The sequence below is a fragment of the Antechinus flavipes genome, chromosome 6 (genome assembly GCF_016432865.1).
Source record: "Antechinus flavipes isolate AdamAnt ecotype Samford, QLD, Australia chromosome 6, AdamAnt_v2, whole genome shotgun sequence".
Lineage (NCBI taxonomy): Eukaryota > Metazoa > Chordata > Mammalia > Dasyuromorphia > Dasyuridae > Antechinus > Antechinus flavipes.
Genome location: NC_067403.1, coordinates 27,408,858 through 27,425,475, shown reverse-complemented (window position 1 = coordinate 27,425,475; position 16,618 = coordinate 27,408,858). Strand labels below are relative to the sequence as shown.

The 16,618-nt window shown below is 41.1% G+C and overlaps 1 protein-coding gene across 7 annotated transcripts in view; it reads right to left on the bottom strand.

Annotated features, from left to right (window-relative positions):
• TBC1D1 (TBC1 domain family member 1) overlaps positions 1–16,618 on the bottom strand; it is a 223,798-nt gene that overhangs the window by 7,443 nt on the left and 199,737 nt on the right. For all 7 annotated transcript variants that reach the window (XM_051965690.1, XM_051965689.1, XM_051965692.1 and 4 more), the window contains 3 exons: positions 12,769–13,013; positions 9,766–9,925; positions 1,077–1,246 (listed from right to left, as the gene is read on the bottom strand). In XM_051965690.1, coding sequence (XP_051821650.1) covers positions 1,077–1,246; positions 9,766–9,925; positions 12,769–13,013 — 575 coding nt within the window. The remainder of the gene's footprint in view (positions 1–1,076; positions 1,247–9,765; positions 9,926–12,768; positions 13,014–16,618) is intronic.

Sequence of the window (16,618 nt, the reverse complement as noted above, 5' to 3'; positions counted from 1 at the left end):
CAAAAAGATTTACATGAACTGACGCAAAGGAATATAAGTAGGGCCAAAAAAAATTATTAATAAAGTGCATGATGAGTAAAATGGTAGAAATAGAAAGAACTCCCACACACACAACATTTCAAGTGTTAAATTATTAAAAATAAACTTGCTCCTAAAGGCGGCCAACATCTACGACAATTTCTCTCCTCCCTGATAGAGTCTATCAGTTTTGTAGATTTTTTTCCCCTACTCCTCTCTATCTTTAAGCAAAGTATTTTGGGGGGTACAAAATGGGGAGCAGAAGACAGATTTAAGGGGAAATCTATGTAAAAATACCAAGAAAAAAACACTTCTAATATAAGAATTACACACATTTAAAAGTGTTGTTCTAGTAATATAGACTAGGAAAAAAAAAGGGATAACAATTCCAGGAATGGCATAAAAGTATGGATGGAGGTGAAATGGAAAGTCAGAGAGTAAGCCAATGTGCTTATGCACAAGGAGATCCTTGGTCAGCTACAAATGGGATTCAGTGCTCCGAGTTCCTATACGACTCTCAGGGTCTGTCATACGGGAAATCTTTATCACTGACCTGAAATTTGCTCATTTGTCCTACTTTTAAAATGTAGTCAACCAAACTATTTAGTAGCCAATCTCACTTAGATAACATTCATTACATTTTCCCTATCAACCAAGTATGCATTATATCCCATACAGTATCCATTAAAAGTTAAAAATGGAAACTCATTAATATCCCTTGTCAATCAAACCCCTAAGCCACATGAAAAAGCTCGAATAACATTTATGTATTTCAAAAGAATAAAACTGGGCATTCTAAGTCTTAAAGACTACTAAAATGCACACCAGTTTTTATATTTAAGCCTTACAGGCATTTTTCTATGGACAATTCTTACCGATGAACTCACTGTTATTGGTTGGCAAATAAAAACTAATCATTTACCAAGTGCAAAGTGTTGTATGAGATAATTTCTTATGCAAGACATAATCCCCGCTTCCCAGGATCACCTTCTGATCACATTGTTTAGGATACACCTAAGCGTCACTTGAATTCTGTGAATGCCCATATTCAATCATACCTGATTTATGGTCTTTTCCATTTGCACCAAGCCCAGGTTCGGTAGTGTATTTTTAATAAATTCTACTATATTTTCTAAGTTTTCGTGTTGCAGAATCAAGGGTTTATGGCTTCCTAGAAGACTTAAAGCCACTTTAAATATGACCTCTGATCCCTGAAGAAAGAGCATATCTGGGAAAATACAGAAAAGAAAGTTAATACCGCAAAACAGCTTCTGATGAAATAACATACCATTTCTTTAGCCAAAGCAGACATTCAGTTATACATTACAGAATCACAAAAGTTGTTTTTTTAGCTGAAAAGGTACATTTTCTCTGGCTTGGAAAAAGCCCAAATTCTTATAACTTTATTTCCATATTTTATATTTATATTTTAACATGCTTTAAATAAAATAGTGAGAAGATTTTTGCACACATATATTTATAATTGTAAGATCACATACACCTTGAGGAAGTCAAGGAAGGCTTAATATTCACCAACCCCCCCTCCCCCAACATATGTACTTCCATATAGCTATATATTTATATTAACTGCATTTGCATATATTGCTATTATTTGTAATGATGAAGAACCAAAACCAAGTAATGCTTGCTAATGGGAGAATGGACAAGCAAATTGTGGTGAACGAATGTAATGGAGTAATATTTTGGTATAAGAATACAAATGATAAAAAAAAAATAGTAAGATTCATGAATTGATTCAAAGTGAAGTAAGCAGAAGGAAGACTATATATATATATATATATATATATACATATTATATATATACACATAACAATAAGGAGGGAGAGGGAGAAACTTAAACAAAAACAATCAAATCTGAATGCTACCAAGCTATAATGAGCAATTGTGGCCACCAAGATTCTGAGGGGATGAGGAAGAAGAGTAGGGAAGAAAATGACTCTAGGAGTGGGACACTGTCAGAATTTTTCATTACGTTGGTTAGTTTGATTTAATGTTTGTAATTTTAAGAGATAGATGAGAGGAGCAAGAGGAAGAGGAGGTAAGGAATATTTCCAAGGAATTTCTGGGGATGGGTCAGTTTTCATGGAAAAAGTGCTTTAGATAATCTTTAATCACTGAGAAGTCAGAGCCAAGCTGGGAGCAGCACTGGACAACAGAGTTTGTCCAGTACAGAGAGACCAAGGTGGATCCAGATGGCCTGTCCCATAGACTGTGGACCTCAAAAACCTTGGAGAATTCTGCACAAGGTGAAGCAAAGAAGGTAAGCTCAACTCTGACAGCAGCTGGCAAAGAGCAGCCCAGACTTTTCCCACAAAGAGTGCAATCATTAAACTTCAAGAGAGAACAATGTTAGAAGGAACCCAGTGGCCCTTAAGTTCAGATCATATATGTGCAAAGAACCTTCTTCGCTTCTATAATCTATCTGACAAGTGAATATCTATCCTCTTTATGAAGACCTAAAGGAAGAGAAATCTAAACAGCTCATTTCCACTCAGCCAGTTTAAATTGAGGAAATTCCTTCTGATCATGGGTCAAAATAGGCTTGTTTACAAGTGCCCTAGTTCCACCCATTTTGCCTCAATAGTAAAAAAAATCTGGCTCCTTCCAATATCTGAGAGGCTGTCATGTCCATCCCAAGTCTTCTCCAGGCTCCAATTGTCCAGATATGTTTAGGATTGATCTCTGATGAGAGCAAATGCATAATAAAGACCAATAAAGTGAACCCGATTAAGCATTCTGCTATTGAGAATGCAATTGTATCCTGCACCAGGGCTTGAGTGATTGCCCCGTGAGCCTCAGAGAGCAGTGGGTTCTGTGCCAGGCTTGGCCATCCCCTGCCATAAAAATCGTTTCTTAAGTGATATAAATGTGCTGGTTCACAAGTTGTAGAGGCCGCAGATACATAAAGGAATTGAACCTGAGGAAAGGTCTATAGTCTTAAATTGCTTCTCTGGGGATCATAAGCACCAATAAGCCTTTGAAGCTAGTGTGTACAGATTTTTATCTAAGGAGAAAAGAAGAATATACAATTTCCAAGTGCAGAGATTCTTAGTCTTTTTAAAAAAATACTTAATTCTCCCCTAATTACATGTAAAAACAATTTTTAATGTTCACTGGGTGCTTTTTTTTTTTTTTTTTAAAGTTTTGAGTTCCAAATTCTAAGCCCCACCCAACCTCCATTCTCAGATGGTTTTATCAATAAATGTATTTTCTTTGTCTCTCTTCCTCCCCCTGATCTTCCAGCAGTCTGATGAAAGTTATGACCCCACAAAATAAAATATAGGATTATAACAGAAATCAAAGTCAGTGATAAAATAAAGCTATACATGTTTTCTCCATCCAATTTCACAGGCTCCCTGAAGCCCATTTCCTAAAGAGATCTCCGTTCTAGGTTAAGGACCCCTGTTACCAACCCACTTAGCTAAGAAACTTAAACTAAGAAACAGTGGCTAGAACAGAATTTCCCAAACTGTAGGCTCTGCTTCCTCAGTGGGGCAGGAGATTCTCTTGCTGAACATGAAACAATGCTAAAATTATAGGATATTTTCAAGTGTAACGTTCCCGTTAATACAGAATTTTCTCAATGAAATCAAAGTCCAAATCCAAGTGAAGTGATACTAACATGGTGGATTCACTTGCAATGAAAGTTAAAGCAGTGCATTTGTTCAATGCAAGATTAGATTTGAGCCAGTATGTGCTGGAGTCTGAGGTGTACACAATCTGCCATTCTCACAATCGGTGTGGACTGATGACACAGTTGGGCTGTGGAATGCTGTGTAATGCTGTTTGGGGCATGTAATCCTCAAGTTAAATAATTTTTGTGTGTACATTTCTTGAAGTCATTCACTTTGTGAATGAGCTTTAAAAAATTGGCAATTTAAAAAAATATTCAATAATTATTAATTAAATTCATGTGGCATTACAAACATAGCAACACAAGCTTAATTTTACTTGAATGAAGATTAAAAATTTGCACAGCCCATTTTATGTAGTAGAAAAGGGGAGGAATCATTTTGGGGACGTGTGGGACAGATCAAGATTCACGTAAAATTTAGCATTGGGCTAAGGAATTGAGATTAGTCCTTTTTTAAAATATGACTGTTTTGTCAGGATTCATTTTGATTAAAGAAGATCAAGATTTTAAATGAAAACAGCACCATGTTAAGAAGACACATAATTTGAGTCACAAACCACCGATCGTGCTATCTATGTGAGGCCTTCAACTCCAACTGAGGCAGCATACAGCCTTACATATACATACATAATACACGCATAGATAATGCACTGAAACCATGTCCTTGTCCAAAGAGCCAACCTTCCCTCCCTCCCTCTCAGACTGTGGAAGTCCCAAGGGTACCAAGGTCACCGACATAGTCTATCTGAAGAGGGAATTGAGATAGAGGCAACCCTGGGCCATTCTGTGCTTCAGACATCTGGGGGCTACTTAGTTGACATGAAGGTAAATTGACAGAAGACTATCCTAAGTCCTAAAAAGAGAAATTTAAAAACAGAGTGAAGCCAACATTATTTTCCTCATCCAGGAAGACCAGGAATGTCTACTACCAAGGTGTGGGGCTAGGTTCGCAAAGCTTGTCACTAGGTAAGTCCCTCAGTTGTTCTGGGTCCCAGAGGCCCCCATTAGACTGGACTTTGACAATTTCTAAATCTATGACCTTGTGATCTATCTACATCTGGGAAGCCATTATGGGACTAGAAGTTTATGGGAAAAAAAAATTTGCTTGGGATCCTAAACTCATCCTAATTATTCCACTGAGGGCAGACTATTGTTATAAAAAATTCTGCTATTTAGAACAGGAATTATATTTTTCCTCCTCACCATTAAAAAACTAGATTAAAATAAAATAATAAAATAAGATTAAAATTAATTATTAAAATAAAATAAAATTAAATTCCCAATTCCCCTATTTGGAAATCTTAATTCCACACATTTGGAAACCACCTTTGAAGCAGGCTAACCAAGCACTCAGATGGGGCAAGATTCTATCTGGAGAAATCCATAGGGGTGCTTCTTTCTTTTTTTTTTTTTTTTCCGCCTCTTTTCCAAAGATCTGCTGACCAAGAGTGGCTTTTATCAAGTAGGAAATAAAGGCAGTGGCCCTGAATCCAGCTACCACTTTGTAAATTATTTGGCAGGAATATGTTGCTTTGGGATCATTCTATATCAATATTCTTAGAAACTCTGCTTGATTTGAGAGTGGGATTTTCCAGCTGGGGAAAGCTCAAAAGAGGGATGGGAGAGAACATTTCTGTTGCACTTCTCTCATCACTTCAAATCTGCCTCTATTTGTTCCTCTTAAACAGCTAAGATCCTGTAACTGAAATACGATCACATTTCACTCAGCAATGGGGGGAATGAGACAAATGGAAGGAGAAAAAAAGCATTAGCAACCATCAGGTGAATCAGTTTGGGAAGAAGATCCCTGCGCCATAAATCAGACATATCACGTGAGCAAGAAACATTTTCCACATCAACAGTCTCTCCGAATGCCTCACTATAAATCACCTTTCATTTGTCTCTCTGGGAAAATAGCTGAGCCTCAGTCTAACCATCTGTGAAGTGGGGATAATAAAAAACAACCCACCTTTCAGAGACTTTGGGGGGGAATCAGGTGAGATATAGTTCTTGGCAAATCCCCCAAAGCTCTCCATCAATGAGGGGCTACGATGAGCAAGTCAGCTTGTCAAAGTTTGGGCAAGAAGACATCTGTTCAGTTACTAAGCAGTAGCAGGGGGGCAGGGGAAGCTGGGGGCCGAGAATCAGGAATCGGGCAAGGTGAGCGCTATCAAGCTGGCGGGCAGCTGCCCCCGAGGAGGCGCCCGCTAATCCAAGCTGACCCCTCCCACTCCGAGCGAGCCAAGTTTGGGATCCGTGCAGCCCTTAAAACCTTTTACTTCCACATAAAACAGGGAGCTGTGAACAAAGGCCCATTTGTTTCAAGAGCGTATCCAGTTCTAAAGTCTTGTAATGAAGTGGGCTGCGGGCCAGAGGAATACAATGTATAAATGGCAGGCTCTGGGATTGAAAAATCCAACCCGGCACAGTCTTGGAACAGGATAAACATTGTTCCCTGAGCCTCTGCCCAAGCTAAGTCAGTAAGGGGTTTGGGGGAGCCCACCTTTGCTCAGGACCTACTGAGGGCTGCCTGCTCGGAGGCGCTGAAAGGTGGGAGAGATGAGTCCCAAGGGGAGCTTTCTGTAACAGGATCTCGTGACCCACTGTGGCTCACACACCTGGCTATGAAGCAGGCTTTTAGTGTGACAGAGAGTACCTCAGGAAAAAACCTGCGGGAATCCTGGCGCACAATGCACAGAAAGCCCAAGGCCCACCAGGGACTATATCACAGAGGGAGAAAAAAGGAATGGCCCCCCCTCATTTCTAGAGGTCTCACAGCCCCTCTTGGGCACTCCAGGGAAGCCATGGACTCCTCTCAGAATGGTAAAATGTGTAAAATAAAACATGGTTACACAGGAAGTCAATTCCATGGGATGGGGAGGGTGGAGACACACACACACAAAATCACACATGGATAACGGAATATCTTACTGAATCCCAAAGCTTAAGTGGGGTTCCTGGGTGGGGGGGTAGGGGGGTGTCTATCTGTCTTTCTGGAGGGCAGATATCCATTCTGCGGCAGAGCTTTTTACTTCATGAAGATTAAGGGACAGATTCTTTTCCTGAAATCCTTCCTGCCTGAAGCCATGTGATCGCTCGTGTCCAGGGTGGCTGGAGTGCAGAGACAGATGAATGGGGTGACCTCTGGAACCCTCTGAAAGCGGGTTGACCCAGGGTCAACGCTGCACCCCCATTGGGTTTTCCTGCCGCACAGAGGAATTGGTGGCATGGCTAAGAGTAGAACTCCTCTCCCCCATAACCAATCACTAAACATTTATTAAGTCCCTCCGGTTTACTAGGATATTGCACTATTGCTTTATCTGAATGTTGAGAACACTTGTGACCTGTGATTTCCCAGGCCGGTCGCCCCCCCCCCCCCCCCCACCCCTCCCGGTGACAGCCGAGGGCATCGACCCCTCTGTCCAAGGACACAGTAAGGGAGTCATGGATTTGAACCCAGGCTCAAACCAGACACTCTCCACTGCATCCCAGGGCCTCCCAACAAAGGAAAACAAGGGTCAAATGCAAGAAAACCTAGAACGTCAAAGGTCCATAGGGAAAATGAGCACTGTGGAGGTCCGATCGGAACGGACACGGCCCACCTGCAGAAGTCGGTCTTCTCCGTGCTCCCCACTTTCCTTCACCGCCACAAAGCTCTCTAGCCACACCCAGGCCGTTTTCCATCAGAGGCAGGTGAAGGGGTGGCTGCCCCCACAGGCTGAGCTCAGGGGTGACCGGTCGGTGATTGCTGCCGTACCCATCCCACACACTGCTACACGCCCAGCCAGCCCTCCAATAGGAAAGCACAGGAAACAGTTCCTGAGCATTTGATAAAATGTCTTTTATTCATGTAAAAAAACATATAAAACTAGAAGGAACTAAGATCAAAAGTATGTTTCAAACTTCATGCATGTGTATGTACACATTATTTATATTTATAAATAATATATTTATAAATAAACTGGAAAACACTAAAAGCATTTGTATTTTAAGAAATTTAAAATAGGTATAAAAAGAGGAACAATAAGAATAATAACCAACAGAAAAAAAAAGACAAACATTGGAGAAATTAAAATACCTCTTTGGAGACATATGTAGGAGGACTGGGACATAAAGCTAACCCACAAAATCATCCATTTCTATTCATTTCTATTCATCACAAGAATCAGTCAATTAAGTGTTTATCAAGCACCTCTTATGTACCAGGCACTCTGCTCAGGGCTGAGGTCTCAAGAAAGGCAAAAGAAGGAAAATAGCAGCAATAAAATATAACATAACTGGGCACAAAGTTACCATAACATGCAAAAGACCAATGACCCTTTACAGTAATTTTGAAAGAAATCAAAAAAGAATGAAAGAAATGGAAGGATATTTCCTGCTAATGATTAGGTGGAACAAATACAGTAAAAATATCAATACTTGCAAATTAATTTGCAGCTGTAATGTGATACCAATAGGCTTTATCACATAGAATCATCTGAAATTCATCTGGAAAAAGAAACTGGCAAGAATATCAAGAAATGCCAAGAAAAAAAATGGGGCTGGAAGACTAGCACTCTCAGATTTCAAAATGGCCTACAAAGCAATAAGTAAAAACTGTCTGGTCCTGGAAAAGGAACAAGAAACAGATCAATGGAAGAAATAAAGAACCCAGAAATAGAAGCAGCTGTACATACCAGGTTAGTGTTTACTAAATCCATGCCTAGGAATCACTGGGGAATGGAAAGAGGCGGGAGAGCTGTACGGCCAAAAAGAGGGAGTGGGGAGAAGGGAGTGTGCTCCCCACTTCGGACGCTCCTACTTTCGACCTATAGAACTCGCCCTCCCTGCGCCACAGCTCTGTGAAATGAATAAGCGGTGCAGTGGAGGGGAGCACAGAAGGGGGGAAGGGGGAGAGGATGGAGTTCAATGATCTTTTGAGGTCCCTTTCAACTCTAGTTACAGGCCTGCGATCATTTTTTGAAACCCTTAAAAAAAACTGGAAGCCATTAGACATCAGCTTAAGTGGAACTAAAGCATGAAATGATAATGAAACACTATTGGTTCTAGCTGGGCACATGCTGACGGTGCCCCCAAAATGGGAGGTGGGCCCTCGCTAATGTGCTAACAGGAGCCTGTCCTGTGATAAGCCCGAGGCTTTTATAAGATCTACAGCGCCCCAAAGGGTCAAAGAAAATTTCTGATGGGGTGAAGAGGATGAAGGAGAACAACTGGACGATGAGATGCTAGAGACCCATCTGGCAAAGACAGGAGGAGGGCACAGACCTGGTTTGGACAGGCTGAGACCGAGGCTGCCGGGGAACATGCTGAAGACATCTAGATATAGGCAATGAGACTCAGATCTCAAAGTCTTCTCTCTTTAGTGACGGCAGGTATGTTCTCCAAGACAGAGGGAGCGAGGGCAAGGAGCAGAGATGACAAAGATGGCGGAGGGTCGGGAAAATGCCCGAGAGCCCGGCCTGCTTCCAAAGGAGTTTAGGAAGCAGGGCACTGACAGCACCGAACGCTTCAGTTTTAGACAAGTGAGCGGCAGAAAAGGGCTGCTGGGAAGCGAAGGCCAGAATGAGCGGCCCTCACGAAGCTCCTGCTTAATGGCCAGTCCGACAAGGCCAGGGGAGACCCACCGCGTGAAGGAGAGAGGCAGCCGGGCTCAGGCTGAGGGGCGGCCCTCCCGCAGAAGGGACCGGGGCTAGGGGCCACCCAGAGGGCAGGGGGCGAGGGGAGAGCACGTCCCAGGCCTGGAAAACGGCCGGGGGAATCGAGTCGCCCCATGTGAGACAAAAGGCAAGACTGCCAGATCACGGAGTACACAGAGAGGGATGAAGTGGGCAGAAAGGGGCCGGGCTGAGGAGGGGGTTGTGGTCAATCCTAGTCGAATGTTGGGACCTGAGATCATTAAGAATTGCTAACTCCTAGGACAGCCTACCTTTTAATATGGCATAATGTAGCATAGTATATACTATAGTAGAATATAGCATAGTAGATGTGTAATATATGTATAACAGTAGAATATAGCACAGTAGATGTATGTCCACGGGAGTGGTATGAGTAATGAGGCACCCAGATAATTCCCAAAGAACTGTACAACTCACCAAAGACTCTGGCTACAAATCCCAGCGGGAACTGGGATGCAAACATGGTAAGGAACCAGGGGGCGGCGTAGAGGCTGGGGCAGATCTCATGCTCCTCCAGGTGATTGTAGAGATCTCTGTGGTAATCGTGGAGAAGCCTGGAGAGCTGGTACATCTGGATCTGCAGGGAAGCAGAATATGCATCGGGTTTTGTCATTAAATCGATCCCACGCTCCCGTGAATGAATGCCGTCCCCCCTCGGGCTCCCGGGAGCCTGGGTGACCTAAGACGGCCCTTCCCTGGCTTTGCTGCCCCATTGCTGCCCCACGAACAGCTCTGGGCCCTGGTTTCAGAGAGCCGTTGGTGTTCCCCAACTCCAGGCACACACACACACGTTAGCAGGTATTCAGCACTCACTCCGTATTATATAAGATACATAATACTAGATCTATGTGCGTGGGGCTGTATCCTGCGGGGCTCCATGCAAAGGGCTTTACAATGAAATCCTCATTTGGTTTCACAACCACCTCAGCAGTAGATCTGAGTATTAATATGCTCATTTTACACATGACCCAACTGAGGCAAACAGAGGTCCCACAGCTATCACCCGTCTGAGGGCCATGAAAAGAATTGCGCATCTGGAGTCAGCGAGGCCCAAGTTCAAACATGGCCTCAGGTACTTCTTGGCTGCTGTGACCTAAGGCACTTCCCAATCTCTGCTAAGAAAATCCCACATGGGGTCACCAAGAGCTGGACCCAACCCCACCAACGCTTTACCTCGTGTGCGTTTGTGATGACACGGGCCATGACAGCCTGATGGCCTGTGGGCCAAGCTTCCCTACCGCCCATTCCTACACTGTGGTCTCGCATTATCTCAAAACCTCAAGTCACCCTTGTTACACAGGAGCCCACTGTACTTTTTCAGTAAAATTAAATCATTAGAGATATTTCCCCTCTCAGGAAATCTACTTTAGCTTCTTAGGTCTGAATCAAAAGCCCTTTGGCTAATTTTTTTAGCCATGAAAACCACAACCCAGCATGGACCTCAATTCTGCCCAAATCCAGACACCTGGGGGCCGTGCACCCGGCCCAGGAAGGAACAGGGGCTAGGGTGGGCTAGACCACACTGGGCTATTTTTCACTGAGTGCTGGGAAAAGTGATCCTAGAACCAACTGGTAGAGCAGGAAGCCCCAGACAGGTCTTAAGTCCCATACTATTTTTCTGAGGCGGTCACTTCACTTTAGCATTTCCATGTAATAAGAATCTAAAATGAACAAGAAAAGTCAGCACAAAAAGGGCAATGTAACATAAAAATAAGCTCCATAAATTTCATAAACTTGAGCTTCAATGTCATAAAATTGGCTTCATGGCTGCTAAAAGCTCCCATTTCTGGTCTTAAAATGGTAACATTAATGATAATGTGGGGAGAAAAGAAGAATCTGAAACTACTTGTGGAAAGTGTCTGTTGGGCCAAAAGTTTCCTTTTAGGAGATTCTGGATTCAGAACTAAAGTGAAGAGTTTTTAATGGCTTAAGTCTGATGCCCTGAAAATATCTGGCTCGAGCTTATCCTTCCCAAGATCTTACTTAATAACTTGTTTGTACCCTGTGACAGAAAAGTCAAAGTTGCTTCAAATCTTCCCAAACAATTTTAGGTACATGTCAACTTGCCTATATTTCCAACTCACTTGCCTTATATGGAAGTAGGAAGAAAAGATTCATTTCCTTTTTTTTTTTTAAACAGGATTATTAAACAATTGATTAAGTGAATGTTGTAGATGCAGTTTACTCATCTATTAGTGAAGCTTTGAATGAGGTTTCTCATGCTATTTTTGGGGAGATGGGGAAGAGGAGTAGTTCAGATAATACAACTAGATGGATTCCATATTGGGTGAATGGCTGGAGGCCCCTGATGGAGCACACCCAGAGTCTATACTGCTTAACATTTTTGCCAGAGACTTGGATAAAGGCCTCAAAGGCACATTCAGATTTATAGCTGACATCAAGTTGAGGTTCAGGCTAGAGCAGGGCTTCTCAAACTCCTTCCACTGGCAAATTCTCTTTGCCAGAGAGATCTTTACGTCACCCTGGGTATAAAGGAACATAAACCAAGTATACAAATCAAACATTTACTGATCATAAATGTGAACCCACAGTTTAAAAAGCTAGAGGCTAGAGCACAAAGTTCTATAGACTATGATGAAAGTATATTGTAAATGAAAATGTTTCTGATGAGGTCCTGGGATCAGTAGGTGGGGCTTGGCAGAGAAAGTCTGTAAGAGTCTGTAAGAGGTACAGATCAGCCTTACAGGCCAAACTATATCCCACAGAAAGCCAATTTACGATGTCAAACCTCCTAAGGGTATATTTCCTCTGTACATCTGCCCATGGCCTATGCCACCTTTGTGGAATCCCTTTTGGATTAGCCCACCAGTGCTCTGTCTCATAGTGTCTTTCTCCTCCCCTCCCCCATGCCTCATAGTATCTGTCTCCTTCTTATAGCTAACTCTTTTAGGGAGCTAAATTCCTCTGTGAATGTCTGCCAGTCAATGGCATCTTCGCTTTCTCCTGGTTAATTGTCAGTTCCACTTGCATTAACTGTTAAACCCCTTTCCTTGCTAACTGTATGCTCTCCCAAATCTGTTACATATTTACTATCCCTGGGGTCTATTTTACTTCTTCATTTTATCTGTAACCTCTTCTTATAAATAAACATATCTTTTGGCAAGGAGAAAGACCGGTGAGTTCTTCAAACAAAAATTGTTCCCGAGCCCCGACTTGAGTACCAAATGCTCACACCAAATTTCATCATTTGCTGCTAAATGCAATTTTATCGTCTGCTGTCTACCAAAATCTCATCCTTTCTAATTAATGCTTACAGGACACTAACCGCACTAGTCCCGAGAAACAGATGGTAAGTAAACAGACATCTAGATCAGCTTCCCTATCTAGGGGAAGAGAGTAAGAGTTACCTGTACCTAGAGTGCATACATATGCATCGAAGAGAATGTAAAAGAGTGATACCTGTAAAATAATCATGTCTGGTCGATACTGTTTCCGGAGCCCCATGTCAAACATTAAAAACTTCAACATTTTAAATGCATCCTCTTCACTCATATGAAGGAGCAGAACACCTGCTACAAAGCTCAGACCCTGGCAATAGCCGACCTCCTGGTCTAGTAGCGAATAGGCCTTCAGAATATTATAGAGCGACAGTTGCCCGGCTCCCAGCTGTGCCGAAAAGTATGGATGTGTTGGAAATGTCCGACCTGTGGAAACAAATTATATCAGTCACCACTCACAGAGCCTAGAAATGTATCTTACCAGATTAAATAAACAGAAACTTTTGAAACTTGTGTCATCTTTTAACACCGTTTGTACTAAACATCTGTGTATGGTACTGAGTGGTATGTGCCTTCCCTTCCAAATTAAAAAAAAAAAAATCAGATGTTTTCACTGCTTGTTTTAAAATGTTGTTACCCAGGTTACAACACTAATACAATCGCAACCTAAATCTGAAACAAAGATTTTTCTTTCCCTGCACTGTAACCATTCTTCCTTTGGGCATTAATCTTGACAATAATCACCCCAACAAAAAAGTAAAACTTTATTAATCGCCTGTAGAACCAACACAGAAATCTAATCAGCTTTTTACTAGAATGGATCAATCCAAAGCCTCTGTGGATGCTCTGAAATGACTCGAACAGCAGCAGGTATTTTTCTAAACAAAATATGCATTTGAAAAAAACATTCTTTGAAAGATCGATGGTCAGAGAATTTTCAGCCAATGCTGGTGTCCCTTTGAGGATTATATATTTCTTTTGTCTAGGAGGCTTTCGAGCGGCCTGCTGCTTAAATACGAGCCCATCCTTCACCTCTTGGAATGTGACTCCGAGACTCCCGAGAATCTGTTTCCAGATACCCTAAGAGTGCTTGTTCTACAAAACAGATGGTGGGAGCCGGCTTACCCAGGGAAATAAGTTTGAATTAGAGATTTGATTTCCTGCTTCCTAGATTGGTAGAGGCTGGGGGCAAGTCTATTCTAAGCCAACTTTCATCTCTAGACGCCTGACGTGAGCAGTTTACTTCTGTTACTTACCAGGATAAAAGCAAATTACAACTGGCTTAAGATTTATTTATATTTGAATTAACATGATTGCAGTTGTCTCTTGACCAGTTTCCATGCCTCTGGTCCAACGGATCTTCTCCTTTCATAAATGTTACTCTCAGAGGCTTGTTCTAATCAGGCAAGTCTCATCAGTATATAATTCCCCCCGATATAATCTGCTTAGCCCCCTACCATTAAATGATCTAGTCTGGACTGTGTCCTTCCTCAGAGAGACACACCTAGAGGGAGAAAGGCATATTCCATACAACCAGATGATCAGGAAAAAAATCTCAGGCTCTGAAGGATGGGAATCGCCTAGTTCACAACATCTTGTAGGAATCTCCTAGCACAGAAAGATTCCCATTCCCAAGAGGGCCCCATGTTCTTGGGCTCAGAGCTAACCATTCTGCAGCCCATTCAGGTGGACCATTCAGTCATTCTTACTCTGTCCCAGAGCACACCCAAGTGTCATCAGCAGGATCCACTAAGCATGGACAGATGAGAGGTATGGCTAACATGGAGCACATAGCATTAGCCATTACAGTTAGCACTTATACAGCACTTTAAAGTGAATGAGATGTCATTATCATTTCCACTTTACAGATGAGGTAACTGAGGAGAAATTAGATGTGTCTGCCCTCCTCCCCACTGCCTTCAGGTTGCTATGAGGACTATAAGTTCCATTAGAGAAGAAGGTCTTATTTACCTTCTATAGCATAAATATGAATTCAGCAGACTTAGTGAATATTGGAGCAAATGAATTATTTGAAATTTATTTGAATGTCTGTAGTATATTTTTTCCAATTACACATGACAATTTTTCACTTTTGAACGTTCATTTGGAGTTCCAACTTTTTACCCTCCTTTCCCTTCTTCCTGAGACAGCAGGCAATTCAATACAGGCTATACACATACAAACATGTTAAATATATTTCCATTTAATCAGAATCATAGAATTTTAGCTACACAAGTCATCTAGCTCATTAAGATTATAGATGGAGAAAATGTCCCAGAGACTTTAACTTCCCCAAAGTCAGAGTAAATCAGTAACAAAAAACAGTACCAAAACTCAAGTAATTTGGGTCCTAACCTAATATGCTTTCCATTATAAATAATGGAGAAAAAATACATTACCCGCAAACCTATTGAATTATTGAGTATTACAAATCTCAAATCAATAGAATCAAAGTAATGAAATTAATTTTAAAAATATTCCTAATTGGTTATTCTTTTTCTTCCTATTACATTTAGCTTTTTAACTGCTACAAAGATGGGGAAAATGTTGTAATATTTTACAGATGTTACCATGGATCCAACAGTAAACATATTTAAGCTTATATTACTTAACTAAAATGAAAACTTCCCCTTTTCAATCCTATTTCTAAAAAATATCAAATTTTCTTCTCAACACCGAGCCTCAGGCAGTTTTATGTCTCTACTTGGAGCCAAGTTTTCTGAGAATAGTTTCATCTTTGCCTATTGAGACACGGTGAATACTAAATCAGTCAGCAGATAAGAAAAGGAGGCTTTCTGAAGCCGGAAAGGACAGACAGTTCATTTCCTGAGTCAGAATTTTCTTAACACTTCTAATGTGAAAGATAGTTTAAGCAAGTTATATCATTTCATTATCAGCACATGAGAAAGTGTGTCCTGAGCCAGGAGTCCTTGATATGAAATGGCTAGCATATATTCACCCCCAAACATTTTCATCCAACTATATTTGAAAAACAAAACCTTATACTTAAAACAAGTCTTGACAATCTAAAATTATGGATTTCCTAATGGTTCTACTTATTTCATAGGAGTATTGTATAGGAAGGGCTTGCTAGACCATGAAGTGATGTAAAATGTGAGCTGTTACATTGAGATAATATTTTTAAAAGCTTCTGGACAGCACAAAACCAAAAATCAGTTTTGGAGCACCACAGCTTTTCTATTTTATTTTAGGGAAAAGGGAAATCCAAGTGTCTCTGTATTCAATCTCAAACTCCATGTAGAGACTGAAAATCAGATTTCAAATGAACTTTTAAAACTCACTAGAAATCTTAATCCCACTCACTTGACTTGGGATTTCCAGTCTTATAAAACAACTGAAGGTTTATGTGGTTTCCACTAAGAAAAAAAAATTGTAATCTAGTTTCATTGAAAAGTATCATGAACTTTCAGGGATCTAAATAAAGCTGAAACTAGCCAACTTTTATCTAGTTAGGAACGTCAAATAACAACATAAGCTAAATAATCAGCCTGTACCCAAATGTTCTTGCACAATAAACCCAACAAACCAAATTCCTGGTTTCATGGATACTCCATGGGAGGCTCCTTAAGGACAAAGCTTCCCAGTCAGAGAAGCGTCCACTTCCCAACACAGCCATTAAGAGACTGGATCGGCTTCGTTTCTGCTTGAATTTAAAGAGCTCCTAGTCAATTCTTCGTGAATAAAGGACCCCAGCGCCCCTCCTCTTTGCATTGGATCTAAAATGGCTTTTCCAATTCATTTTGGAAGTAGAATGATGTTGCTAATTATGTTCTTTTCAAACAAATATTTTATGTTTATATTTCTTGTTTACATCGAGGACAGACAAATGACAGGAGTGTGCTGGATAGCAGGGAAGATCTGGAGAATGTTTTCTAATCATTGAGAATACTCTACATTAAATAGAATGGCTGATTATGTCCAATTTATCAACACCATCTAGTAAGTAAGGATGCAAAACAAATTCTTTAAAAGAAGTTTAAATGGAAATAAAAGGTATTGTACAAAAGGTA